Source organism: Akebia trifoliata, chromosome 10 (assembly GCF_017979445.1).
Source record: "Akebia trifoliata isolate Shusen 1 chromosome 10, ASM1797944v1, whole genome shotgun sequence".
NCBI lineage: Eukaryota > Viridiplantae > Streptophyta > Magnoliopsida > Ranunculales > Lardizabalaceae > Akebia > Akebia trifoliata.
Genome location: NC_141384.1, coordinates 2,019,970 through 2,047,844, shown reverse-complemented (window position 1 = coordinate 2,047,844; position 27,875 = coordinate 2,019,970). Strand labels below are relative to the sequence as shown.

General features: G+C 34.9%; 1 protein-coding gene across 1 annotated transcript in view; it reads right to left on the bottom strand.

Moving 5' to 3' along the window:
* Nucleotides 1-26,757, bottom strand: part of LOC147392679 (endoribonuclease Dicer homolog 4-like) — a 35,080-nt gene extending 8,323 nt beyond the window's left edge. Inside the window, 20 exon segments of the mRNA XM_086455184.1 lie at nucleotides 296-505; nucleotides 2,296-2,504; nucleotides 4,499-4,599; nucleotides 6,355-6,791; nucleotides 7,212-7,240; nucleotides 7,243-7,485; nucleotides 7,571-7,824; nucleotides 7,923-8,129; nucleotides 8,229-8,389; nucleotides 10,152-10,344; nucleotides 11,546-11,642; nucleotides 16,038-16,176; nucleotides 17,257-17,385; nucleotides 17,477-17,620; nucleotides 17,798-17,862; nucleotides 19,332-19,401; nucleotides 19,538-19,678; nucleotides 24,278-24,388; nucleotides 26,237-26,414; nucleotides 26,542-26,757. Coding sequence (XP_086311310.1) covers nucleotides 296-505; nucleotides 2,296-2,504; nucleotides 4,499-4,599; nucleotides 6,355-6,791; nucleotides 7,212-7,240; nucleotides 7,243-7,485; nucleotides 7,571-7,824; nucleotides 7,923-8,129; nucleotides 8,229-8,389; nucleotides 10,152-10,344; nucleotides 11,546-11,642; nucleotides 16,038-16,176; nucleotides 17,257-17,385; nucleotides 17,477-17,620; nucleotides 17,798-17,862; nucleotides 19,332-19,401; nucleotides 19,538-19,678; nucleotides 24,278-24,388; nucleotides 26,237-26,414; nucleotides 26,542-26,615 — 3,192 coding nt within the window. The 5' untranslated portion in view covers nucleotides 26,616-26,757.
* Between the last annotated feature and the right edge of the window lie 1,118 nt (nucleotides 26,758-27,875).

Below are 27,875 nucleotides of genomic sequence, written 5' to 3'. Positions count from 1 at the left end.
TTCTATACATGTGCCAACATGTAGCAGAATGCTCTTGAGCTTCATTTCCACATTCCTTATTGTTGTTTATTGTAATTTGATGATTTATGAGTGTATTTTCATGTCTCTTTTATCATTTACTATAAGTTAAATGAGAACTTCCTTTAACATTTTCATCATTTCACAATATTTCCATGAAAATTGTATTAATATCCACATAATATTACCATTTCTAGGCTGATTGAAATTTAACGCATGGCTTATAAAATAAAGTATTTCCAAACTTAAAGATCATATTATGAAATTCAGATATTACCTGTAATTTACTCTTAGTTGCTAGCTTGTACAAATTTAAATTATTCACAATACTAGAACGCTTCCGGGTCAGTTGCCCCTCATCGAGGGCTTCATGCAAAAGAAAAAGGTGCCTCCCAACTGCATACTTGAGGAATGCATCTCCAAGTACTTCAAGCCTTTCAAGAGAAAAGCGCTCCAAGCATTTTTCTGTAGTCAATGCTTCAAGGACCTGCAATATAATTTTTCTACTGTTACCAGCATATAAATTTCAGCTATATACCAATAAAAATGCTCTCTGACATAAAAATTTTATGACAGAATAACCATAATATATAAGCAAGAGGTGTCAATGCGATTCCTATGGCACTTAGAACCATGACCATTCTATTTTTTCCGGTTCCTGTTATTGTTGGTTCCAGTTCCAAAATAAATGGAACCGAAACCACCAAAAAACACGGGCATCCATCAGTTTCGATTCAAGAAGCGAATTATCAAAAAAGTATTTCAAATCATTATTAAAAAAATTCCTCTAAAAAATTTGGCATATTATCTACAAAATTATTAACTTAGTTATAATTTGTTATACTAAAGCTATAAGTTAATGATTTTTTTCAAAAATAAAAATTTATCGTCTTTAAAAGTAATAATTTTTTAGAAGATAGCTTATTTTAAGCTTCAATCCATAGTTTATATGAAAAATTGAAGAGACTTCCGCTGTTTCGAAAGAAAGTTAAATTTAAAGCGGCGATGTTAAAGAGGCATACAGGTGTGGAGTATGGAAAGGCATTATGAGGAGACTTCTGATGTTTTGAAAGTAATTTAAATTTAAAGCAGGGAAGGGGGGACAGAGTAAGGTTTTGGGAGGACTAGTGGTGTGGAGATCGGGCTTTGAATCTTTCATTCCCGGAGTTATACGAGATTTCCTCGAAAAAAGGAGAATTCATCTTTTCTTTTATTCATAGAGAGGGGGAAGGGATTAGTTGGGACTATGGGTTTAGACGTTCTTTTAATGATTGGGAGTTTGAAAGTTTGGCGAGTTTTACAGAATGTGTAGAGGCGGCACAACTTGATCTAAATATGGAAGACAAACGATTGTGGGATGGATCTAAAGATGGAAATTTTACGGTGCGGTCTTTTTATTCTTTGGGAGCCCAAGTTGGCGATCTTAGCTTTCCATGTCCCGTGGTTTGGAGAACAAACATCCCTTCAAAGATTTCAATTTTATGTGGCTCGCTACGCTTGGAAGATTGCCGACCACCGATTTGTTGAGAAATAGAGGTTTCTCCTTAACAAATTTTTGTAGTCTTTGTCAAGTAGATAGGGAATCAGCAAATCATTTGTTCTTACATTGCCGTTATGGTTACAAGATTTGGAGCCATTATCTAAAATTGTTTGGGGTGGTGGGTTGCTTGCCTAACTTGATGAAAGTATTGATGGATAGTTGGATGGAGTGGGGTAAGTATCTTACAAAGGCAAAGCGGTTGTTGTGGGATTTACTTCCGTTTGCATTGTGCTGGCTGATTTGGAAGGAAAGGAACAATCGGGTGTGCAATGTAAGTATGGGGTAACTCCAGCGTTTTTTTTTTCTTTTCCAGCTTTTTTTTACTGTGGCTGCCCTTTGTTAGGTTTGTAATGTTTTCTTTCGGATGGTCTACTCGACCTCCGTTTTTTTTTCTCTTGAATGATTTTATCTTTACCTATCAAAAAAAAATTGAAGAGTTCTATATAACATGCATTAATTTTGAAATAAAATAATACCTTAAACCATCTTTAGTATAAAAAGAAGTGACAATAAATCAGTTCCAGTTACTTGCCGGTACCCGTTGGATAGAACCTAACGGTTCCAGTTCCTATCGGTTTGGTTCCATTTTAGACCCGGCTTTAATTGGTTCCAATAAAAAGGAAACCGGAACGGGGGTTTTCCGTTCTGGTTCGGTTTCGGTTAAATAGGTACCCATTGGCACCCCTAACATAAGCTGTCGAACAGGACACTTGAAATATTATTTCAAAAGGACTTACACGATGGGAAGTAATTTGAGATCCCTCTGGGAAAGAAGCTGAAAAGTGAGCCTTCAACTCTATTGCTACAAGTAAGTTTTCCAGCCGATGCATTATTGAAGGTAACAAGGACAAGGAGCTCCCAATATCTTTAGAAAAACCAATTACTTTCAACGAACAAAGTTCAGGAGGTAACTCTACAAAGTGTTCCTTCAGTTCATGTGCCTCTGCTAAAACAATTTAAAACACCAAGAAACAAATAATTTAAAATGATCCAATGAATGATAATAATTGCTAATTAAGAAAAAAGTGTTAGAATCGACAAATCAAAACTTGGTATAAACTGATTCAATGTCCAAAGAGGATGATAAAATCAAATAAGCATTTTGGCACGATAAGCATTAACAGAAAAATAAATAGCCTCTGTTGGTTACATGTATGTTTGACCACTATAACTTTTGTGGGAGGGAAAGAGGCACCATTCTTCGACATCATTTGTTTCTATCTAGGTAAGAAGGATGGGATAATAGGGAGTTGATTTGGTGGCCCTATCCTACCAAGTAGAAGTTTGGAAAGAACACAATTAGAGAGGAAACCTTAGTTTTAGTAGCTAGAATCCCGGGATTGTGCAGGTTTCTAAAAAATAGTGGAATAATTACATACTTCATAATCAATGTGATGCCGTTTCATGGGGAGGAATGCTAAAACCTCATATCTAATTGAGATTAGCAACTAAACTCGGATCCAGCAAAACAGCAACATAAGTTGAGAGAACTTAAAGTAACAACTGATCAGAAATAAGTAGACAAGACGCTAGGGTTAGAAAACCCTAGGGCCTAACGTTTAGGCCAAGGGGCGGTACAGAGAATTCTTTCTTTCTGTTCTATTTTAAAATCTGGAAAGAAAAAAAAAACACTGCAGAGAGTTCTCAAACTACCTATAAGGGTTGGCCTAAACAACTTAAAATTCTGGCCATTAATGTTATAACCATGGTCACAAAGTCGGAGTACAGGTTTAAATCGGCAAGGGAAAACTTTGGAACAAACGGGTAAGAAAAACGAGAAAAAAGCAGGAAAAAAAATTATGAAAATAAAAGATAAAAAAATATATTTAAAGTTATGAAAAAATATATATCTAATGGAAATTCATAAAATCAAGTTATTATCATCAAATCCCATATTTCTACATTTATGAATTACCAAATTCTATTATGCATCAAAACGACATTTAGAAAAAGAGAGAAAATGTTTAAAATTTTGTCCCTGTGAAAAAAAAAACGGGAAAAAGTCGGCAATTTTTGTTACACAGGAAAAAGTTGTGATTTTTTACTGTTTTAATCGTTAGGGATGCAAGTCGCGTTTTAAACGTGGATTTTTCAAAAAATCGCTGATTATTGTTACTATGGTTATAATCATGCCCATCAAAACCAAAACATAAAATAACTAATAAACTTAAAAGGTAATAAGCAATAAAGTAAGGTAGTCTACAGTGCGTAATGGATTCTCTGGTCATTTGGCTAATTTGTGGGCAGATTTGGAGCACACTGGATGCTCCCATCGATTTAAAAACTGTTCGGCAATCTCTGTTGGTACATCAGCCCCCCCCCCCCCCCCAAGGTTGGGAAAAACTCGACCTCGAGTTTCAAAATTCTTCATCCATTGAGTCGCCTTTATAAGACTAGAAAGAGTTTACTGATAAGACTAGGGTATTGGTGAAGGCAGAATTTTGATCCAAAATTTCTTTTGCAAGTTCATTATTGTTTGGTTACATTTATTTTGTTGATGTATCCAAGCTAATGTGAATTATTTTGCATTAATAAAAAAAAAAAATTATTCATATAGATTGCAATCTGATTTACATGAAGATCAGTTGCATGTGTTCTAAATTTCTACAAAGTCAGATAAAATAACCGACAAGGTATTCCAAGAAAGATGATTAATACTTACTACACAACGGTCTAATATATTTTTGTAATGGAATTTCATCAAGTGCAATCGGTTGTTTATGTTCTCTCTCTTCTACTTTTATTCCCAATAACATTAATAACTTGGGATCCATATACACCCACACAACAAAAGGAAAAAAAATAAAAAATTACAGCCTAACAAACACCACAGAATGTACAGCAATAGAAAATATGAGCATGTAAACAACTCTTGAAAGTGGTATCATTCTCAACAAAATTTGAAGGAAAAATTACAATCTACAAAAAGTTGTGAGATACCTTTATTTTCTAGCCTTCGGTTGTGGAGTAAGTTGTGCAAAGAAAAAAGTTGTTTTGCCTTCAGAAATGGTTGTTTGGGGTGTGAAAGGTGAATGTCAAACCTGATTTGCCAGATAGAAACCATACCAATAAAAAAGTATAATAAAGTGGAAAAATCAAAATGCGATATTATAAGCTACTATTGACCAACGTATTTGACTGATTATACATTCTTTTGTTAGTTAAAATATTTACTATAGGATATATCACATAAGAATGCAGTAAGTTCAAATTTATTATTTGAAGAAAGAAAATGTTTGTTTTTGTTATTTATCAATGTAAGTTTTGCCCAATTACTTGTTTAGTTGAAAAAGTAGTAGCAAGTCGGGAAGCATTTCCATTATCGTGAAAGTATCAGTATCATCTCTAAAAACTACCATGAAAATACCAAAACATTATATTTCAAGTTAATTCAACTGGAGCTCCAATTTTTACAAACTCTCCTTCCACAATGGAAAAATGCGATTTTTAGGTGTATGATTGTGCATTTTCCCTAGAAAATTTTCCCATCCATAATTTGTTTCATCCTAGGAAGGAAAATAAAAATGCCTGACCTTAAACCCTTACCCACTTGCGCTTAAGTTCTCGAAAGTCTATCAATCACACCAATGAAGCTGACTAACCTGAAACTGTTTTGTTTTTACAAGCCACCTTCAAAGTGAGAACCAATCGATAACTGTTTTGTAGAGCTATTGGCGACATTGTCACAACCTGAGCTTGGGCCCATCGATTACAAATCGTCCTGCCAGCTATAATTAAGCCAGAATATCTTCACTTGGCCCATTGGGTTTCAAATCCCAAGAAAATGGTTTTCCTGCCAACTACTGTTATTCCTCACAACCCCCCCCCCCCCCCCCCCCCCCCGCCACACACACACCAAAACTAAAAACTAACTTGCTTTTTGACATTTTCATAGGTGCAACCAAATTCATTTCCATCGCCATTTTTCCAAGGAATTCATATACCTTGAAAACAAATACACTGCAATCATACAGACCCTAAAGGAGTGATTACAAAATTGAAAAAGAAAATAGAGTTCACTTCTAGGGAGACTGCTGGCGTGAGGACTGAGGAGTACCCTTTCCAGCTCCATTTTGCCTAAACTATACTCCTTATCTAATATATTAAAAACAAGCCCATTCTGTATACCTTGGTTAGTTCAGATGGCTTGTAATCTTGGGACTTCGGGTTCACAACAAAGTTCAACAACAAAGAGGTGAACTCTCCAGCTAGTTTGATTAGGATCATTTTTTACACTCCCCCAATATCGGCCTAGGAAGGTGACACTTGGATTTTATTTCAGATATGTCCACTCAAACTCCTCATTGTATTGGTTCTCTTCGGGTGTTATAAATCTTATACTGTCAGGAAAAATAATTATGGGAAGATGAAATGCCAATCTTATTGCTATTCATGGTTTAAACCTTGGAATGTTTCAGCTGAAGCTGGAACAAAACATTGACCCAATGGTCTTAAATGTTTTTGTTTAGACAATACTAGTTTTCTCCTGGCCAAAGTACTGCCTCAAGACGAGATTTTTACCTTTTATGCTAGTGAAGATTGACCACTAGTCATAGCTATGACCACCAACTGAAGTCATGATATTTAATATACATTTGAGATGAAGTTATATTCTTAAAGAATATACGAAATGATGCAGTAGGGGATTCCTAATTTACCAAAACGATTTGTCATAAATGAAATACAAAACAATAATGAAAACAACAACAACAGAAGTAGCAGCACTTGCAAGAATAGGTCTTAGTAAAAAAAGAACAATTAAAAAGGAAGATAAAAAGTGCAGCTAGATAACTTACTTTTGGCTGTAGTGATCTAGATAAGTTAAACAAGTATTGTTTGAAAATGGGCTGTTTGCATCTATTCCAGGAAGAATGCCATCCACAAAGAAAAATAATTTGTTGTGTGGAGTGAATACCAAACTATTCACTATGTCACATTTATTCGCAGGGCCATCAGCAAGTATCAAGGAGTCGCAATTGCAAACAAGACCATTGTCAATAGCAGTTTTTTGAGTTCTGAAAATTGGTGATGATAAACATCTCCTGATAAGCTCCCAATCAACAGTCGATCCATCTTTACATCCCTTTTGCCTCACAGGAAGCAACAAGTAGAAGGTTGGTGAGCATGGTTGAGATGAATCGTTCTTTCCCAATAAAACAAAGTCAGAAAAAAATTCCGATCGGTCAAGGATTATCTTAAGAAACATTTCTTGGAAATTCTGTGCCTGCACAATCTGTACAAGAATATACTCCATCAGATAATTATTATTAGGAAAATAAAAGAGAGCTGATATTGGCACCTCAAATTTTACTTACTACACCCCAATTTCTTAAATTATTTATCACACCCTAATCAAACATTAAAACACCATTCGAACATTACATAAGTCAACACTACAAAGCATTATAACACATTTAAAAACTTCAGCAGTTGTTTACAATTATGATTAGTCTCATATAAAATCCTAAATCTAGCAAACAGAAATCTAAGAGAGAGAGTTGGCACCCCAACTTTTACTTATTTTCAACCATTGATTTACCTTTATTTAATTTTAATAGGGGTGTAACAAGAAGAAGTTGGGGTGCCAAGAGCAGATCTCAAATAAAAAGGCAAGTGGAAATGGAATAACTCTATTGAGAATCAACTTGCCTACCTCTCCTTTATCAAATTCAATCACTCCAAGGGGACAAGCTTTGTTTTCACAATTCTTCTACGAGCCAGATGAAGATCAAGTTCCATTGTTTCAGCTTCTCTTGGGAGAGGAGCCTTGAGAAAAAGACCAAATTCCCGGTATACTCTATCCTCTGGAACAGGAATAAGTTGTATAAAATAAAAGTTAAGACGGACATGATTCTCAGAATCAGTCCATGGTACTTTAAGTGCTGCAGGGATAAGCATCTCATGAAGTTCTCCCCGTGAACTCTCCTCTGCCAATAGAAACACATAGCAATAACTATAGTCTGAAAGAAGCATTATCTGATAGAAATTATGAAAGGCTGTTATTAAAGAAACCTTCACAGCTGTCAGACTCCATTAATCTTTCTTCCACCACATCATCTTGACCCGGTAAAAGATAGTCTGTCAGAGCGCCCAATCGATGCAATTCCCGGCATGCTTTCAGACAAGCAATTTTCTTAGCTGTGTCTTTTGAAGAATGGGGTGGACTAACAACTTGATGAATTGGAGCATTGGAAGGAAGAATAATGTGACACACCGTCCCCCCTACATCGTCGAAGTAAAAGAACTTCGGTTTAGGGTTGAAATATCTGCAGATAAAGATCAATGTATACAACACACAAATATTAAAACAAAACACTTGCATGGGTAATTGGTTTTACCAATTTCAAGATAAGAAAGAACATACTCATCGTGAGGAAGTTTGGCACAGTAATGGTAGAGCAATGAAACACTATTTCCCGCCCTGAGAGAGGCACCAGTGGAAACAACTTCATATCTTTCTTCCTCCAAATCCTCAAATGTCTCTGTGGATGTCCTACGTGTAATTTCTTTGTTCATACGATGCTCATCAGATATAAAATTTTCGATCAAGTTTAGCTCAGTCTTGTTTCCCCTACAATGTTAAAAATATTGACAAATGACCTGATTTAGAAAAGTAGTATTGGGAACCAAGCAATATGGTTTGCAGACAGAATATAAATAATAGAAGCACCTGTCCACCAAAAATGCATACTCAGATTGTTGCATTCGTGCACGGCCTCTAGACTGTATAAAGCTGGCAACAGTTTCTGGTAGATCAAAGCGTATAACAAGGCAACATGTTTGAATATCAAGTCCTTCTTCACCCACTTTAGTTGCAACCAGCAGATTCAGCTGCCAAATCAACCAACAGAAGAGTAGAAATTACCAGCCTAAGTCTGAAGAGAAGTCTAGCATAACATATCAATATCAGGAATGCATGAAAAACAAATTGTCTCCCTTTGTGGCTTAAGTAATTCAGTGTTTTTGGAGTAACGCTTTTAATAGCATGAGGCGAGAGGTCTAAGGTACGTGAGTGTAGCTTTTTAAGCGAACACTCAAAAATAAAAGGTAAATAATAGGATTATCTTGGTAAAAAAGGATAAATATTGAAAGAGAGGAAAAAAAAAAGAAAAAAAAAAAAGACCTTCTACATCATTTCAAGCTTCACCATTCGACTAGGATATCTGCCACAATTAAAATTACTTGCTTTGAAAACTAAGCTAATGGAAGGTCCTTCAATTAATGGAACTGTTCAGGAGGAGAATAAGAAGTTCAAGGTCCAGAAATGTTGGGTAAAAAATCAGAGACGTTTCAGGTTACTTGAAAAAGGAAGGCAATGGGAAAGCTCCATGATATTGCTGGACAATAAAAGGCTATTGCTCAAAGAATCATTGAATTTCGAGTGCAATGTACTGAAGGAAAAACCATTGTGGCACAAATCTGGAATGAAAGGCAGAATCAAGCTGGTAGTCAGCAATAAGATCGAAAACAGAAGATTGATCAGATTGTCAGAGTATGCAGCTATGGGCTGCGTGATCCTATAGTAATTGCAGAAGGCCAATGGAAGAATTGTTGGAGAATGAAAATACCAGCGATAACGAAAGAACCATAAAGGTTGGCAAGAAACCAAACCAATTCCAACTTCCAATGGAAAAAAGACAAGCACATTCCAAGCTGACGAGGAAAAAGGATTTTCAGAAAGGGGATTGGCAAAACCCTTTGAAGGCTTGTCAATACTTCTTTGAAATGTTATTCTTCTCGTGTTCCTTTATTTGCTTTTTCTCTCCACTTGATTCATTCAAGTTTGTTTTCCATGTACTAAAGTCCTCCTCTGTGGAACTCTTATATTCTCTGGGCTTGCTTTGGATATTTAATACGGGTACATGCCTTTGATTTTGAAAATTTAGTAACCCTTGTACAGATGTATACAAACTTGTCTGCTTTTCAATCTTCCTGAAAAATATCGTGCGAAATCCTAGTAATTGTGATAGACACTCAATGCATGGCTGTCATTGTTACCAAGTAAAATGGAAATTCAAAAAGGAAACAAAAAAAGGCTTCCTTTGATTATTAGTCTCTATCACATATCTTTCTTCTTTTTCTCTTTTTCTTTTATGTTTTATGTTTATATTTGTCAGTCTTGCAAAACTAAATCACTTACTCCTATGATTTTGTTAGCACAACCAAACCTACAAGGAAGCAAAGGTTTGGATTAGGCGCCCATCACTACGACATCATAAAAAATTCTAATAAAGTTTGAGATGTGTAATTCTTCTTTCTTTTTCTTTTTAGTTTTTTCCTGATATGTCTTCTGTTTCTCAGTTCCAGTCCTATTTTTTAATGGATATCATCTCTTACTAAGGCCGTGTATGGAAGCTTAGAAAAATTTCTTTCAAAAAATATTTTATTACAAAGATACTCTCACCCTGCCTAAAATCCTTCGAAAATTACAAAACAGTAGACAACTATTTTAAAGGAATTTTTTTACGAAAGCATACATATAAAGTTTAAATGAAGTTGATGAAAAAAGGGATAGGAACTTTCATGACTTCACAAAATCACACAGTATCAAGAAACTACTAATAACATCTTATATATAAAGGTGGAGCAATACCGTGCCAGAACGAAACTTCTCGACAATGGAATTTATAACTTTTCGTGACATAATCTTCAGTCGAGCATGACACCCTACAAGGAAATGACACTTCCAAAATTCTAGACACTTCAAACTCTCAAGTATGTATGCCAAGGATCTCGCAACAACAATCCTATTCACGAATATTATACACTTCATATTTGGCTGTAGCCTGAGAAAAAAAAAAAGAATAAATATTGTTAGAGTCTATTTATCTAGTATATATTGTATAAGGGCATTATTGTAATTTCACCTTTATTAATGTGATATAAAAGTAGAGAAGGGAGAATAAGTTTGGTACGATCCCTACTCTCATTCTTTTTCTCCCAATCTCTTTTCTTCTGTTCTCTCTACATAGCAAATATAAATCTTCTGCAGCAACAAGGATATATACATATATTATCTTATCCTATCAGAAAATTTTCAAATATATAGCATTTCTGATCTAATATCTGGAGAATTCCAGGCCTTTTTAGAATTGTTAAAATTACAAAACATAGTGAATGCCAACCTCTTAGTCCAGAGGTATGGCTCTCTACATATATAAACTATGTCATCATTCTCTATTGAAAAAATCAAATGAACTGAAATATTCTGTGGGGTTTCATTTACTTAAATGCTAAAAAAATAGTATACGGCCTTCTCTGCTAAGAGTCCAAGAGATTGTCAGATATAATTTGGTTTGGACTCTCTCTAGAATCATCCATTGGATAAATTTGAATTTACAAAGTTTTGTATTTTTTTTTAATAGAATACCAGAAATAGAAGGATGGTTATAAAGGGAATGGGTTCCTTAGAAGAACACAAGAAAACAAAAATGAAAGGCTTCACCCAGCCACATGAGATTTTAGCAGTCTGACATGGATAAAGTCAATCCTATTAACATTGAACTCCCCCTCATAATGCCTCAAAACTCTGACCTATATAAGAGAACAGTCACTAATGGAATTGAGCAATGAGGGCCATCAGATTGTTACCCCAGCTAATAAAGGCGTTTTTGTGTGCTTCATAGAATGTTATTAGAATTAAGGGTTCATTCATTGGACGAACTCTTATTTACCATTTAGCAATTGGAAAAGGTTCCTCGTGAAACATCTATGGCTATTGTGGGTGAAGTAGATCTAAGCTTTGATAATTACAAGGTTGAATAAAACAAACAACTGACTAAATAACACATGCCATGGATGCTAGATAAATATTTCGTAGCATGAAGGATATACAATTTTTCATTTTCTAAAATCTATCAAAAATGTAAATTAAGTAGCTAAAGGAACTAATCAAATATAAGAACTCAATGATAAATTAGATAAATAAAAATCAATCCATAACTCACATAAATTAAGAAAAGAGAATGAAACACATTCGATACCAACCTACGAGTGGAAAGGATTTCAATAAGAACCAATAACTTCTGCGAGAAAAACGGTTCCTTTAATTCTTTCAGAACAGATGAATCAAATCCAATGCCATCTAAGAGAATCAAGAGAATGGGTTGAATATTGGTTAGTTATAACATGAATAATATTTGAGACAAGAATAACCTATGGGATGTATATTGTGTTTCAGTATCAAGTATCAACAAAAAGTACACTTCTAGCAACCAAATTCAAACTGAACTTTTGACCTCATAGTTGTGACAAAATGAAACATAGTGCATTAAGTGACAGACACACATCAATGAATTTAAAACAAAAGGGTGAAATATGCAATTATGGGAACAAACTGAAGAACAAGAACTAAGAATATTTCAGGTGTCTAACATATCAGATTATTAATGTTACCTCTTCCAAATTTAAAAAAGTGGATTCAAATTAAAACCATACAATGGTATAGGAGAGTGTGATAAAAACATGTACAAACTTGCAAACTACAGGCTTAGATGAGGATGAGATGATAATTGAATAGAACAATGAGGATAAAAAACAGAGGGATGTATCTCTAAATTATTAAATGAATACTACATGGGAAGCTGAAGAGTAGAAGGAGCTAGAAAGATCAGATGGCACATAAACTTCTTGTGAATTAGGATTATAAGATGCTAGCAGCCTTGGCAAGGAAGATGATACAGAAGGCTCTAGGTCCACACAGTACTTCTTAGAGGTCAAGAAGTGCATGGAGGATTCTTGATTGTTTCATGAACTTTAGTAGTTCAAAAGGATATCAGAAGCTAACTAAATGGAGGAAAAGTACTATGGCTACCCATTTACAAGAACAATGAAGATGTTTAAAGTTGCACCGACTATCATGGGATTAAACCCAAGCTACAAAACTACAAGGACGGATAGATGGAGTGAAGATTAGACAAGAAACAAGGATATGAAAAAACCAAACTGGGGTCACGAGGAGGTCAACTTTTTTATATTTATAAGTAAAGAATTTATTAAAAACAAGAAGGAAGGTTGAGAAGACCAACCCAGATACAAGGAACCACAGATTACAAAACAGGAATATTACAAATTCTCTCCCAACGAACAAGGAAATCCTCAAAGAAGACTCCTTTGACTTCTTTGAAGATCTTACACCAAAAAAAGGTGACTGAGAACCGTGTGTAGCAACTCTTGACCGTTTATATTTTTTCCTTCAAAGATACATTCATTCCTCTCCTTCCAAAATCCCCAAGTAATCACAAAAGGGGTTAAACTCCGGATTAGACATTTAGAATTGCAGAAAGACATCCCCAACTGAGCCCATTCTTTGAAAACATCTTTCACCGAAGCCGGCATGCAGCACTCTACCCCAAACAAAACCCAGAAATGATCCCACACCCCCCTTGCGACTGCACAATGTAAAAGCAAATGGTGTGTCGACTTCTCCCCAACTAAACATAAACAAAAGAAATTAGGACTGCAAAAAACCCTTCTTCTCAGCTGATCTAGAGTAAGAATCCTCTCCTTCACTGTTGTCCACACAAAGAAAGACACCTTGGAAGGGACATTGGAGCCCCACACTTCAACAAAAGGAAAAGAAGTGTCTCCCCTCCTATGAAGATCTGAGTCAAACCCGCTGACGGAGAACACACCTTTGCTTCTTGTAGACCAAGACCTCATATCCTCTCCTTCCCCTCCCGTGGGAATTACCTCCTCAAGGAACTCTAACAGATCAACAACCTCTGGTAATTCCCAATCATTCAAAAACCTTCTAAAGCCAAAATCCCAACTTGGCTCCCCTTGATCAATTAAAGGAGAAGTTTAGTGAGAAGTGGAAGAATTTTTGTATGGTCTTTATTGACTAAGAAAAAACATGTGATAGCGTTCCAACATGGTAAAATTGATGAGCACTGGGAAAAAGGAGTTCAATCAGATATACTACCATCCTTAAGGATATATATGAGGGGGCGATATCTAATGTGATAAAAGTTGGTAGTGACACAAGTGACATCCTAGTTGTGAAGGTATGCTTCAGTGGTTGGCCATAATTTTGTATCTTTTGCACAAGCTCTAAACAAATTAATTGCTCAAATATAGGTGGAGTTCCCTTGATCTATGCTACGAATTATTTGCAAATGAAGTGTTGGTTGATGAGACTAGAGAGGAAGTACATACAAATTTATAGCCACGAAGAGCTAACTTAGAAACCATGGGATTTAAATTAGGTAGAACATGACAAAATGTATGTCAATGCAACTCAAGTAAAGCAGGCAAAGGAATTAAATAATAGCTAAAATTGATGGATAGGAAATACTCCAATTATCCTTAAAGAATGAGATATCAAAGAGAATGATATGGAATGACTAATAGAGCTACCTGCTTCTAGAATGATATGTAACGAGCAATTGGACACGACAACAATAATACCAGCTTTGGTTCACAAAGCTTAAAAAAAAAAGGGTCAATCAAGGAACAACATATTCATAAAACAAGTATCAAAGATGAGTATGTTGAAATCGAGAGATGGAAATACCAAGAAAGACGAAACCAAACTATGCAAGTCCAGAAGTAGCCTCATATAGGATGAATGACTAAATGAGACAATTGTCCTTGTCCATTAGATTCCATCCACAAAGGCCTCCAAGAGAGTGTTGAGGATGGACGCATCAACTTGCAAATGATGCAAGTTTCCACCTCTTTCTACACCTTGTTTTTAGGAAAACCATAATTTGAGGTCAATGAAAACTATTAAGGAGACAAGTCTCACAAGCAGAGGCGGACAGCATGGCTTGCTACAGCTCCAAATTATGATCTTCATGAATGATTGTGGATCATATGTGGACCTAATCAATGGATTATTTGTAATGGAACTTTTTCTACTAAGAGATTATGGAAAGCTGATGCTAGTTATTCCTTAGGGTGATGATACCAGAGACCTAGGTTCAAATCCCGCCAACACCAAGTTATTGAACTCATTAAAAACATGCTTACTGATCGGAAAAAAAAAATGATGTGGCACATAAAAGAGTTCAACATCATCCAAGTAAAGAGGAAGTCGCCCCTGTTATTGGCAGAGAGTTCTTTGTTGTGACGAGAGTGAATGCTGGCTTCAGTTGGATCAAGAAGGTTTCTTTCAAGGAGAGAAGCAAGGAGCAAGGGAAAAGAAATCAAGATGACTCCAAGCCGGAAGCATAGGGGTAGGCAAAAGAAAGAGATTGGCGTGGGTGATATATGAGGAGAGAGAAACTCTATTCCCGACTTTATGCAGAAAAAGCGGCACCGGTCTACCTCCAAGGATCATAAGGGAGAGGGCAGCCGCGCAACGCAAGAAAAGAACTACCATATTGAGGGAATTGCAAAAGGCAAAAAGCCAAGCAAAAGCATAAGTTGCTCTACTATCTGCAGCAATAAAAGCAAACACACCTTCGGGAAGCTTGCTCATCAAATGCATCAACTCATGTAACAGATTGGCATGTTTCGTTGAATGAAATTGCGATCTTTTTTGTGTATATGGTTGTAGGTTAAATCAACTTTTAGGATGCATCAAATGCACTTCAGAGTAATATACCAATGCATATCAAAACATGTCAGTGACTTCTTCAATGTATTGCATCATGTAATATGAATGGGTTTCTCATCTTACCAATACGTTGCAATGCCAATATTTGAAAATCTTGTTTGTATGGTATGAGCACATGTAATCTAAGGTTCAGATCCAAGTACTTCAAAGGACAGACAAACCCATTCAGTACTGAAATAAGAGTTAATAAATTTGCTTATTGATGTAGGACATCTATAACTCGAAGCAGTTTTCTAATTCTACTAGATTTTATTTCTATTTCTAGTACTAGTAGGATTTTTATTTCATAGTTAAGTTAGGAGTTTAATTTCTTGTTAGTTTTTAATTTGTTTTAAATTCATTTTTTATTATTTAAATCATAATTAGAAGTGCTTAGAAGTCTCCAATTTGAGTTCTAATAGGATTAAAAAGTTAGTATTATGTTATAGATAGGTTTAGAATGTTAATTTTTAGTATTTTAATAGGATTACAAGTTGTTATGATGGAGTTGTCTATATAAGGAGCTCCAAATCTGAAAATCAATCAAAAATCAATTCAATTATCTTTCCTTTAATTACTTTTTAGCTTTACGCTATATTTTCTTTCAAGCTATTGCTTATTTATCAATTGAATCTATTGATTCAAATTGATTTAGAGTGTTCCATTGAACACAACCTATCGAATCTATTGATTCACATGCTTCTGCTACGTCACTTACCACATGGAAGTGTGATTCTACCATCTTATGGAACATCTCACCTATCAAGATATACAATCTATCCACCTAAATTAGAAACGAACTTTATGCTAGAATACACTTACAAGCATTCAATATTCTTAAGTTCAGCATGAAATGAGAAACCTTCAATAACTATATTGGTTTTTTAAATCAAGAAGAACAGCAGATATTTCAACTAGGAAATTTGGACAAAATCATACCCTTCATGCAATTAGACTCAAAAACTGAAGCTGCCAGAGTTAAATAATGATCAGCTAGAGACTTGTCACTAGAACTGCCTTCCGTCTCTATCATTTCAGTCCGCTCGGATTGATCACCACTTTGGAGGACCTGAACAGCCTTTTACACAAATAAATGGAAAGGTAAGTAAAAAATACAAGAGACAGAGCACTATTAGCAATTGGTAATGCCATGATACAATGATTAGGGAAGAGAAAGTAAGCTTAGTAGTCTTTAATGGAAGTTGTTTCTCTGTATGGCGTGTCACTAAATATTATTTTAAAATTACAATTAGAAGTACAGACATATGTAATTACCCAGACCAAAGAAGAAAAAAAACATCCACAATACTGTCAACAATTAATGCCATGAAGCAAGGTTATAAAACTTCAGTTTAATAAAATTAATAATTAATTCAGGGAAGTTAAATTGAGTTCGGAAATTTCCAAATAATTCACAACTTGGGAAGTTAGAAGATTTTTGGTCAAATTATTACAAAAATGGAACAACTTTTCAAGATATAACATAAGCATGATAACATATTGATGTGTTTTGCTGCAACCATCAATCATTTATGGAAAGAAAGGAACCAACATGCCTTCTAAGCAATGCACTTGCTCATAGTGATCAAATTATATCCATGTTTCAACTTTCTAGTCATTCTAGAATCCCATGGACAATCATTTCCCAACTTTGTATGATTGTATGTTATAGTTTGATGGCTAGGAGCCTATTTTCATGCTTGTTAAAATTTCCTAAAATTTAATGAAAATATTCTGAATATTTCCCTTCCTTAGAGCCTGAGAAATACCTCAACATCAAATTTAATATCTTATGCTCAAGCAAAGCAAAGTAGTTTAGGAAAGTTCCAGTCCTAGGGTAAGTGAAAAGAAGAAATTTACACTGTTTGAACATCTTGACCAACCTAAACATTCGCGCATGCGTTTAATAGAGCATTCACAAGTAGAATAAAACATAGAACCCCAAATATCAAAAAAAAAAACAAGCACTAATCTGCCCAAAACCCTTAATATGATAGTGGGAGAAAAAAAAGCAGCATGCAGTCATATCTCAATTGTTCATTAACACAGCAAAAAAAATGCAAGTCATGCAAAGTGCTAAAACCATATAGGTATAATCAATATGAAAACAAAAGACCACTATCAAATTAGAAGAATACTGGTCAGGTTCAAAGCTTACTTGTGTTACTCCCAAAAGACCAAGATTTTCCAAACAGAACATCAGATTATCATGCAGCCTCAGAAGCAACTTCTTATTGTTCTGAAGACTCTCTAGGTCATGAGTCTGCCTACTCAGTAGTGATATACACTGCTCTTGGGACAATAGAAATTACAATAAATAAAAACCTGGTTGAGAAAAAGCAAAGTACATAAGAAAAAAATAACTAATAATAAAATACCTGGCCCTTTATCTCCTCAAGTTTTTGATGATAAGGTGCGTTACAGCTCGAAGCACCATAAGCAACAGGACCATACAAATAAACATTTACTTTCGGTGATGCAACAAATTTTTCCAATTCTTCTTTGTCTTCAACAGAATAAACCTACGAATTTGGGGAGAAAACTAAAGAATGGCACCAGAAATTAACAAAGACATAGGTCAAACCTTGTAAAGCACGGGGATCTTGTTCAAGGTCGACACACAAAAATAACAAAAAACTAAATTCAAAAAGAAAGTGTACACATCCAAAGTTCTCAAACTTATGGTATCGACATCACACCTTTGCATCAAGTAAATTCTCAAGGCTATTGATGCCTTTTGGTAAATTCCCCGAGTCAGACCCACCTAAAAAGAGTTACATACCAGCTAAAACAGATCAAAAAAGACCAAATGCACGAAAGAATACAACAAGAAACATTATTTATTAATAGACTAGGTAACATGAACAGTCAATTTCTGGCTTAAGGTTACACACTGCAGACCAAGATTCCGATGGTGTGAAGAAGATTGGGGGCGTCAAAAGGAAGAAATTACCTATAGAAAATAGAGGAGTTCGAGAGAGAAGTTCAGATAGAAATCTAATGGTGTGGGTTTCTCATAAAAGTGATCAGTTCAGAAAGAACACAATTGTAGAGAAGAGGGATAATGGGAAAGTAATGTTTGTGAAGGTGATGGCATTTGAAAGCAACTCCATAAGCAATTATTTGTCATTCCGGAATGAAATAGAAAGTAGGCATGAAGAGCTATAGAAAGCATGCTAAACACCCTAATAATGAACAAGAAGCAAAACCTATGAGCATAGAAGGATGCAAAACCCTTCTGAATTCAATTTGCTCCATTTCAAAGCAGTCTCAAAGCTGCTGCTCCAAGTTCTTGGTTGGTCGAGCATTTGAAAAATGATGAGAGTTAGGGAGGTAATAGGTATTTTGATTTTTTGAGATCACGACATACGACATAGAAGGGAGCAGGCTTCTAGCCGGAATGTACGTTCTCTGTTTGATCTTTTTATTCCTCTCTTGAGTTTGGCTTGACGTTAAATTTTTTGGCCTTAGTTATTATATGGGGTCAAAAAGAGCCTTTCAAATTTTATTTTATTTTATTTTTTTAATTTTTTGTTTCACTGTTTTGGATAGGATCTTGGTTTTGATCATATCATAGCTAGGAAGATTACTTCTATGAATTATTTCTACTAATGCCAAGTGAATAGTGAATAGGTTAATCATGTACTTATCCATTTCAATCTTCGTATTTTTTCCAAATTCGTGATTTCTTTGTTACAAAGTTGACGGTTCAAATCCCTTTTCATCTAGAGCCAGAATTTTATGGAACCTTTCTCCTTTGCAATTTGCAAAGGAATTTGGAAAGAGAGAAATGGCAGGATCTTCAAAGGGAAGGAGCATATTCTCCAGGAGTTGTCATTTTCATCCCTGGTTTATTTTTCTTTTGGTGTAAAATCTTCTTGGATTTTAAGGGTTTAATTCTCATCAGGTGGGTTTGGTTTGTAATGTTGCCTCTTAAGTTTTGTTTTCTCCTTTTGTAATGGTAGGTCTTCCGACCTCCTTTCTCTTAATAAATTTTATTTATCAAAAAAAAAAAATTCTAGAAAGTTAGTAAAGTGCATTTTGGTTGCATCATCAACTTCCATTTTGTTTTATTTATAAATTTTAATGAAATCCAAAAAGATCAGAAGAAGCAAGAAGGTAAAGCTAATGGCCCCTCAAATTCCCAATGAAATATCAAATAAATAGTTTGGAAAAACTTGCAGTTTTCAGATTGGTAAATTGAGATAAATATCTATTGTAGAATAGTAATACCTTTCCCCATAATAGGAGATGCGGTCATGCCAAAAATACGAGGTTTTGTGGCACTATTTTTGTAGAAGTCCTACACAGTATCAACATAATCTGTGTCAGAAAATCAGGCTACACAAACCAAAAAGTGATGAAACTAAATTATTATAACCTTAACATTAGTTTGTGAAGACCTATACGAAAAACATTAATTTGCAAGGCACATGGACCTTCATGATTTGTGCATAAGGATGATCGCTCTGTACTTGGGCATGATGGCACTCATCAAATATCAAAAGTGCAATCATCTCCATCCTAATGAGACAGTGGCCTAAATTTCGAAGAAGTATTTGTGGGGTCATAACAAGAACCTGCACAGCACCAGGCAACACAAGCAGAAGATTATAAACTGAAAAAGAGTGACAGATTAACCATGAATAACTAACATATTCCATTAACAGAACGGAACATTACCATCGGCTGTTATAATAGAAAAATGCAACAATGCAGTAATCCCAAATAAAGAAGTAGAAAACTCTACTTAATCTTTTTTTTATTATATATAATTATAAATTTATTAAGAGGAAAGAAAAGCAAATACAAACGGCGGTCAAGGTGACCAACCACAAGAAAAGCTAACAATTACAAAGAGAGTCCCATCTAACCACGAAGTCCTCAAAAAATACACTCTTAAACTTCGGACATAACTTACACCAAAAATATATCAAACCCAAGACACTCAATATCAAATCGTGAACTGAAGAAGTCACCCCTTTAAAGATTCTCCTATTCCTTTCCAACCATAATCCCCAAGTAATAGCGAAAGGAAAAAACCTCCAAAGAGTTTTCTTTCTCCCCATGAACAAGGAGCAATCCCAACTTTGGAATAAGGATAACAACAAATTTGTAAACAAATTGAAAACTTTGAAAAGACCAAAGAAGTGGGACCAAATGGAATAAGATAGTTGACAATGCATCAAAACATGGTCCACACTTTCACCATTCGAATTACAAAGATAACAGTAATTTGGAGTCACAAATCCTCGATTGATTAAATGATCGAGGGTGGGTAACTTGTCAAGGGTTGCTAACCATATGAAGAACCGCACTTTTGAGGGAGCCTTCAAACCCCAAATGAATTTGAAGGGGAATTGTAGAGAAGGATTGGTAGGAGTGATCATTCCTGCAGTGAATGAACTAACAAAAAAATTTAAACCGCTAGTTCGGATCCACACCCTCGCATCATCTTCCGTGGTCACCCACTGAATATGATCAAGCTGAGTCGTTAAATCTTGTAGATCTTGAAGTTCCCAATCGTTAAAATCCCTCCTAAAACCCAGGTCCTAGCTAGGCTCGCTTCCCTCGAGATTCAAAAAAGCGGCACAGAGCAATCCTTTTTCAATGAGAGATTATAAAAGCAAGGAAAACGAGCACTAAGCGTTGCCTCCTTGCACCACTAATCCTCCCAAAACCTTACCTTATCTCCCCTTCCCACTCTAAACCTCACCCACTTCCTTAACTCCAACCCCACCTTCATAATACCTTTCCACAAACTACACCCATACGACAATTTAACCTCCTTACTCTCAAAACCGTTCCAACTCTTCCCGTACTTAGCCCTAATTATTTTCCTTCACAAATTATTAGTTTCGACTCCGTATCTCCATAACCATTTTCCTAACAACGCCCTATTAGCCACTCGAAAACCCCTAATAGCAGGACCTCCATCCTTTTTAGTCCCGTTCTTGTCATGCCATAAGAAATCTCTAACCAACTTATTCAATCTCTCTTCCACACTTCTTGAGATCATGAATAGGGAAGGGTTTCGATCAGTGTGGAAATTAATATAATTTCATGGAAATGATTTAGAAACAATGAAAATATTAAGGAGATTTTCATTGAAAATGTATAAATGATAAAACATATATAAAAATACACTCATAAGTCATCAAGCTACAATAAACAATCACACGAAGAGAGCAAACGAAGATTTAGTGTTCTACCACACATGGGTGCAAGTATCTAAGAGATCAACATCCAAAAATGACTATGTTCTACATGGCAATAAGAATAAACCCTTACAGAACACAAAGAAAAGAGAACATACCTTCTTCCTATATAACTCATAAGTATAGGCAACTTTTCATACTTAGGTGGTTCAAGTTGCAATTCCCCTCAACCACATAGGTCAAAATATTGATGAAATTAAATTTGGCAAAAAAATATTACTTTCAAAATCAATTCCAATTTTTTTAATAATAAAGCACTACAACAAAAGCATCTATCACAATAATGAAGACAAAAAGGCCGGAGATGCAAGAATTAATCCCATCTCCTCCATTTTTCATTGAACACAATTTACCCACATGTACTCAATGAAGTCTCACTTTGGAATCTTTGCTCTAATAGTGCCTTTGTAGCTTTACTTTTAAAGAACTAAGGAATTTGAAAATAACTCGAATTTTAGGCCAATCAATCTAGTTTGTTGTGTACAAAACTATGGCTAAGATGTCGGCTACAGGCCTTCGAGCTGTCTTTTAGTTGGTGATTATTCCAAAACAATGGGCACTTAGTAAGAGGCAGATCCTGGATGGTGTATTGATTGCGAACAAATATATTAATTTTATAAACCATTCGAGGAATCCAAGGTTAGTTTGCAAATAGATAAGAGAAGGGCATATGATGGTGCTAATTGGGGATTTCTTGAATATTAGTTGGTATCGTAGGCTCTGTAATGAAGTGGAGAAAGAGAATTAGCAAATATATCTAACATGCCTTGTTTTCTATTTTGTTTAATGGTTCAATTGTGGGTTATTTTAGATGATTTGGGGTTAAAGTTACGGAGATAAGCTATACCTTTCCGGCTTTCCCCTTTCATTTTTATTGTAGTTGTTAAGGCTTTGGGGAGGATGAGATCTAAAGCGGCTAGCTATCTTGAGGTTTCCAAAGTGGAGCAAATGGGCCTCAATTTTTCACTTATAGTTTGTGGCTTGGATATCTTCCTTACGTCTACTTAGTTCTTCAGCTAGGTTTTACCAATAGTTATACAAGGCCATTTGGGATTTGGTCAAAGTGAATGTCGAGAACAGATTGTCCTCCTAGAATACTCATCATCTTTCTGAAGAAAGGAAGATGATGTTTATCAAAAGCATGTACTACATTCCCACGGGTCTTTATTCTCCTTCTTGATGTCCAATCCAAAGAGAATAAAGAAATGATTAGAAATCTTGTGTCGAATGACAAGAAAGATAACTAGAATTAGTTGACAAGGTGTAGGTATTAGAAACTTTAAGGTTATAAACTAGGCTCTTGGTTAAGTGGCTTTGGAGATCTAGCATCGAGATTGCTAGTGGATTATGTTGTTCAAGTATGGTTGAAACTTGAACACACTTTTGGTGAGATAGTAGAGACAGTGCGTGGGTTTAATAATTTTGAAGGGGTACTCAAAATAGTTTTGCTAAGTTTGCGAAGTTGATGGGATTCAAAGTAAGAAGAAGAGATAGGGTATGTTCAAGGATGATTGGTGATTACCCTAATCGAGTTCGCAATCATAATGTTTTATCTAGTAAGAAAACACATTAGTAGATGCCTTCAAGGTATATGCCCCAGGGTTGAATCTACGCCAAAGGTTGGGGAATGAATGATCTAAACCTTGCAAGGTTCATGGGAGCCTCGTTATAGAAATAGCTGCGGACAGCACGAAGGAACAACAGGAAAAGACGTTAGATAGAAAAGCTTTAGGTGCCCCTATATTTACAGCATTAGTCTGATCCTTTGTAGGGGAGACAATATCATGGGTCCTTCATCTTAAGACAAAGCTCAACGTCTAGGAGATCAATTATGTTACCCAACCGAATTGCCCATATTGGCGAGGTGCCTTTTTTAACTTCCAACGAAGATAAGAGAATAAGTCAAGGAACCTAGATGGTATTCCAAATTAAATATTCTTACTCTGCTCTGGATTCATGATTCAATTCGACTCTTTTTTCCTTCATTTAATTTGGGCTCCAAAACCCTACAGAGTTCTTTGTTTAGTTTGCAGCACTGGACAAAATCCACATTGTTAGTCACCTAATCAATCATAAAAGATCATTGTCAATTTTTTCTTTGTATAAGTCTTGTAGGAATTAGATAATCATCTTCCCTTCATTATGATTTTGCTAGGATAATTTGGGCTAGATTTTTTATCAGTTTAGGTCTATTGGACTATGCCTTTTTCCATTTTGGATTTCCTCCAAACATAGCCTATATCAAACTTTTCATCTAGAGGGTGGATCCACTAGTGTGTGTTACTCTTCATGGTTCTTTGGGACATCCTAAAAAGAGCATAACTGCTAGGTGTTTGAAACAAAGGAGTGCAAGGGCTCATTTTTTGAACATTTGGTTCCAGGTTGGATAACCTTGTAAGCCACTAAGTAGTTAGCCCCTATAATTTTTTTTATTATTTTTCTTGTGTTTTCTCACTTCAAGTAAGTTTTCTAGAACTCCTTTTGTACCCATTTCATTTCTAAATAAATTTTTCTTTCCATTAAAAAAATCCTAGTCAATATCAATCTTACAACTGTAGGTCCTCATCTATAATTCCACAGTTGATGCATTTATTGGATATGAGAATGCCACAAAGGATTTGATTACCCGTTTTAGAGAATCCCTTGAGGGGGATAAAACAAAACCCAACACCTCTTTCAATTTTGATAATAAAGATGTTAGAAATAATTTAGCATGAACATCTTACAAAGCTAATAGACCTAAATTCCATAAGATCTTCCACATCTTTTAGCTTTGGAATAAGAGAAGCCTCAGTCAGTGTGGGCTTCTCTAGTAGTTGGCTATCATATATTAAAGAAATCCTACCCAACTGATTTCCAATGTGAGAAAGGTATACAAATGCATCTCCAATTTCATAACAATACCAGATCCAATTGAACACAATTATCTGAAGGCAGAAAAGAATGAATAAAGTGGCTTACCTCACGTTGTTCAATCTCTTTTTCCCAGTCTTGATGGCTTTTTATACTTTTAGAATGGCCAAAATATTTCCCAACTTTGAAATCAGTGGAATCCTCTATATATGTGGCTTGCTACCAAAAAAAAAATGGCTCTTTAGAAATCATAGTAATAAGAAACACGCAGAATGATAACTTTTGGCCTTCTTACCCCTCAAGAAGATTGAGACCATCTTAAAAGGAAAAAAACCAAAATACTTTCCTACATAAAGTTGACCATGGCATACATATCAATAGCACAAGAACCAAGTTAACGCACAGACTACCCAAATAGGGTGTGAAGATTATAGGTTGATCCAGACGGGAAAAGATTAAATAAACAAAAAAAAAAGATGGATTGGCAAAAATTGAGGACCACAAGTCATGTAAAAGGAAAGATAACTTTTTGTATTTAATAGTAACTTTGTGTCACTAATTGCAGTTCCACATGCATGATAACTTTTTGTGTTAATATTAAGTTCGTCGACCAATTCAGTGTTGGCTAGCTCTTCTCTCTTCTTTTCTATAATTTTTTTGGTATTTTTGTATTTGATGGTGTATTTCGCATTCTCCTTCCAATATTTGAGTTCTTAGTAGAGGATCTCGAGTGATCAACAGGCATATATGGACCCCCCCCCCCCCCTCTCCCCCACAAATATCATTGAACAATTTGACCCATTGTTCGTAGTATTTTCAATATTTTAATGTCTTGTTCCCAATGCATTGTTCATCTTTCATAAAATATGACGACATCCTCAAGAAGGTTGCATTTATGAACCCAATGATTGGGATTTTGTTATATTAATTATCATTCAACAACTATGCCCCCCTCCCCCTGGCAAGTGGCATCATTCTTTTTCACCCCTATGCATAAAGGATATCTAAAGCTTTTTTACGAAATAAAATGAATCCAGAAAAAAGGCATGCATTAATTATCCCTTTGATTGGATTCATTCTAGCAGATAGGCCACTCCTAGGGTATGTTGGACATTTTAACCCATAGGTGCAAGGTATACTAAATATTCTAAATATAAGATAAAGCGTAAACACCTCATTAAATTAACCCAATGACTATAAAGCATGAGTCTCAAATTTTTTGCCACAGGGAAAACTTACAGTGGTCGAGGTGACCGACCAAAAGAAAACACAAAGAAACTCCTAAATCATACAAAGGGATTACAGAAGGCAGCACTTATTGTTCTCTTGTAATTGTAAGAAATCATGCTTTTTATTACATCCAATTATTGGATCATCTGAACGCGACGTATTTTTGAAACTAAAAACTCTAGTCCTTTTAGAATACTTGTATGGGGATTTTCTGAAAATCCACTAATAAAGACATACATTCAATGCAAGCAGACCTTAAAAGGTCAAATTCAAGAAATCAATCCCTAATTTGAATGACCCTCTCAAATTCAAGCAATCAATTCCTAATTTGAATGACCCAAATCCCTAAGTTGGGTTCACAGAGTCATTTCCAATGGTATTGTATGTGTGTACATACCATAAGATATTCATTATAAGTCGCTTATACTACTTGGAAATGGAACATCTGCCATTGTCGATCACTATGAAAGAATATCAAACACATATGCCAACATATCTTTGCAATTTATTACAATATATACTAAATTATAACTTTCTTGAAAAGAAATTCTTATGAAATATATTTTGATGAATTAAGATTTGCTTGAATGAATGCTAATGATCCTATCTCTGACACTTACATTCTAAGCATAAAATAAATTCCGTACCTTTATTGAATTAAAATAGTGGTTCATCGCTAACGCTAATAAATTTCTACTTCAATAACAAAGCAAGATCTCTACTTAATGAGAAACAGATCATCAATCAGCAATGATAGAAAACAAACTTCTCTACTTCAGTATCACTCAAAAATCGAAAGAAAAATTAATAATTTAGAGCAAAGGAAGCTTAATTCACCTGTTGAACAAGAGGTATCGTTGGTGCGAGAAAAATACAGACATTTTTCTGAGGTTTCCTGATCAAGTGACCGAGTTCGTACATGAGGAGAACTGCGATGTGAGTCTTCCCACAACCAGTCTCCAAATACACAATTATATTCTCCTCTAAAGCTTTCTTACAGAGATCTAACTGATACCTGAGAGAGAGAGAGAGAGAGATCAAACAAACATAAACACATCAAATTTAACCAAAAACAGATTTTTACAAAGAAATGTGAAATACAGAAGATGAAATTAAGTAGAAATTTCGTTCTGATTCCTCACTTTCTAGCTTTCGTTCTTGGATCTTTTACTCTGTTTCCACTACTCGAGTTGTTCTGATCTTCGTTGTCCGCCATGGAGAGATCTCGATCGAAGCTCGAATTCTTATCTGTTTGATAGATATTAAAGGGTTTTATGTCATTTCTACGAAGTTGAAGACTTTAGGAGCCTTTTTGTTATTCTCTGCTTCGTTTACCTCGGAATTAAGTATGAAATATTCTGAGCGTGAGAAATGGGGGTTAGGAGTTGAAAAAGGACAACTTTTCTTAACATTTGGCGCAAGAATAAATTTCGATAAAGACATCTTCATCGAATTATGAAAAAACAATAGCAATTTGGAATTTGATGCCATCGTACAACATTTCGACTTTTCTAATATATGATTTCACTCCAACGAGTCAATCCTGTCGTATGTAGGGTTGACAATGGGTCGGATAATAATCATTTATTCGACCCATCCGATCCAAATTATTGAGATGTCGGTATATGTTATTTACCTAATTAAAGATTTAAGTAAAATTATTCATAATTATTTTATCCTATATATAGCCTGTTGAGAAAAATGAAAGTGATTGACACTGGAACTCTACTTAGTGTTTCAATCGGTCCAAGAAAATTTTAGGGTCGAATATGAAGGTGTTATATTCGATGTGAATATTTATATTTGAAATAATAAATTTTACAATAAAATATGTTTTTTATAAAATCGTAATAATTTGACTCTCTTTTTTCATATATTCTTTGTACATTTCCTTCACAAAACCATAAATCTTTTGTTTCGAGATACTCAAAAAATAGATTTATGATTATGTAACTACTAGTTCAGGAGAGAGTACAAAGAGCGTATGAAAAAAAAAAAAAATCAGAAAATCACGATTCTTATCTATATATAGAGAGGTCTCTAATTAAAATATCTGTTCAAAATTTGGGTGCAAGTGCAAAATTTGTAAAGTGGACACAAATATTTGTTAAACAATCAAAAATTCAAATTAAGATACTCTATTCATCCAATCAAAATTATTTGGATGCGGATATGTTTTATTTACTTGATTAAGAATTTAGATAGATTATATGTGATTATTTTCGGGTTAACTTTGACTGACTCATTTATTTCATATGTTCTCGATTGCTTCTACAAATTATCCAACCCAAAATATTTATTTATCTAAATTTAAAATAGTATATTATTCAAAATTTGAGTGTGAATGGGATATGTATATATTTAAAAATTTTGAATATAAATATTATTAAAAATAAATAAAAATAATACTGAAGTGATTACAAAATTGTAACTCATATTGCACATCTTGACGTGAAAGTGTGTAGGAATCATAGAT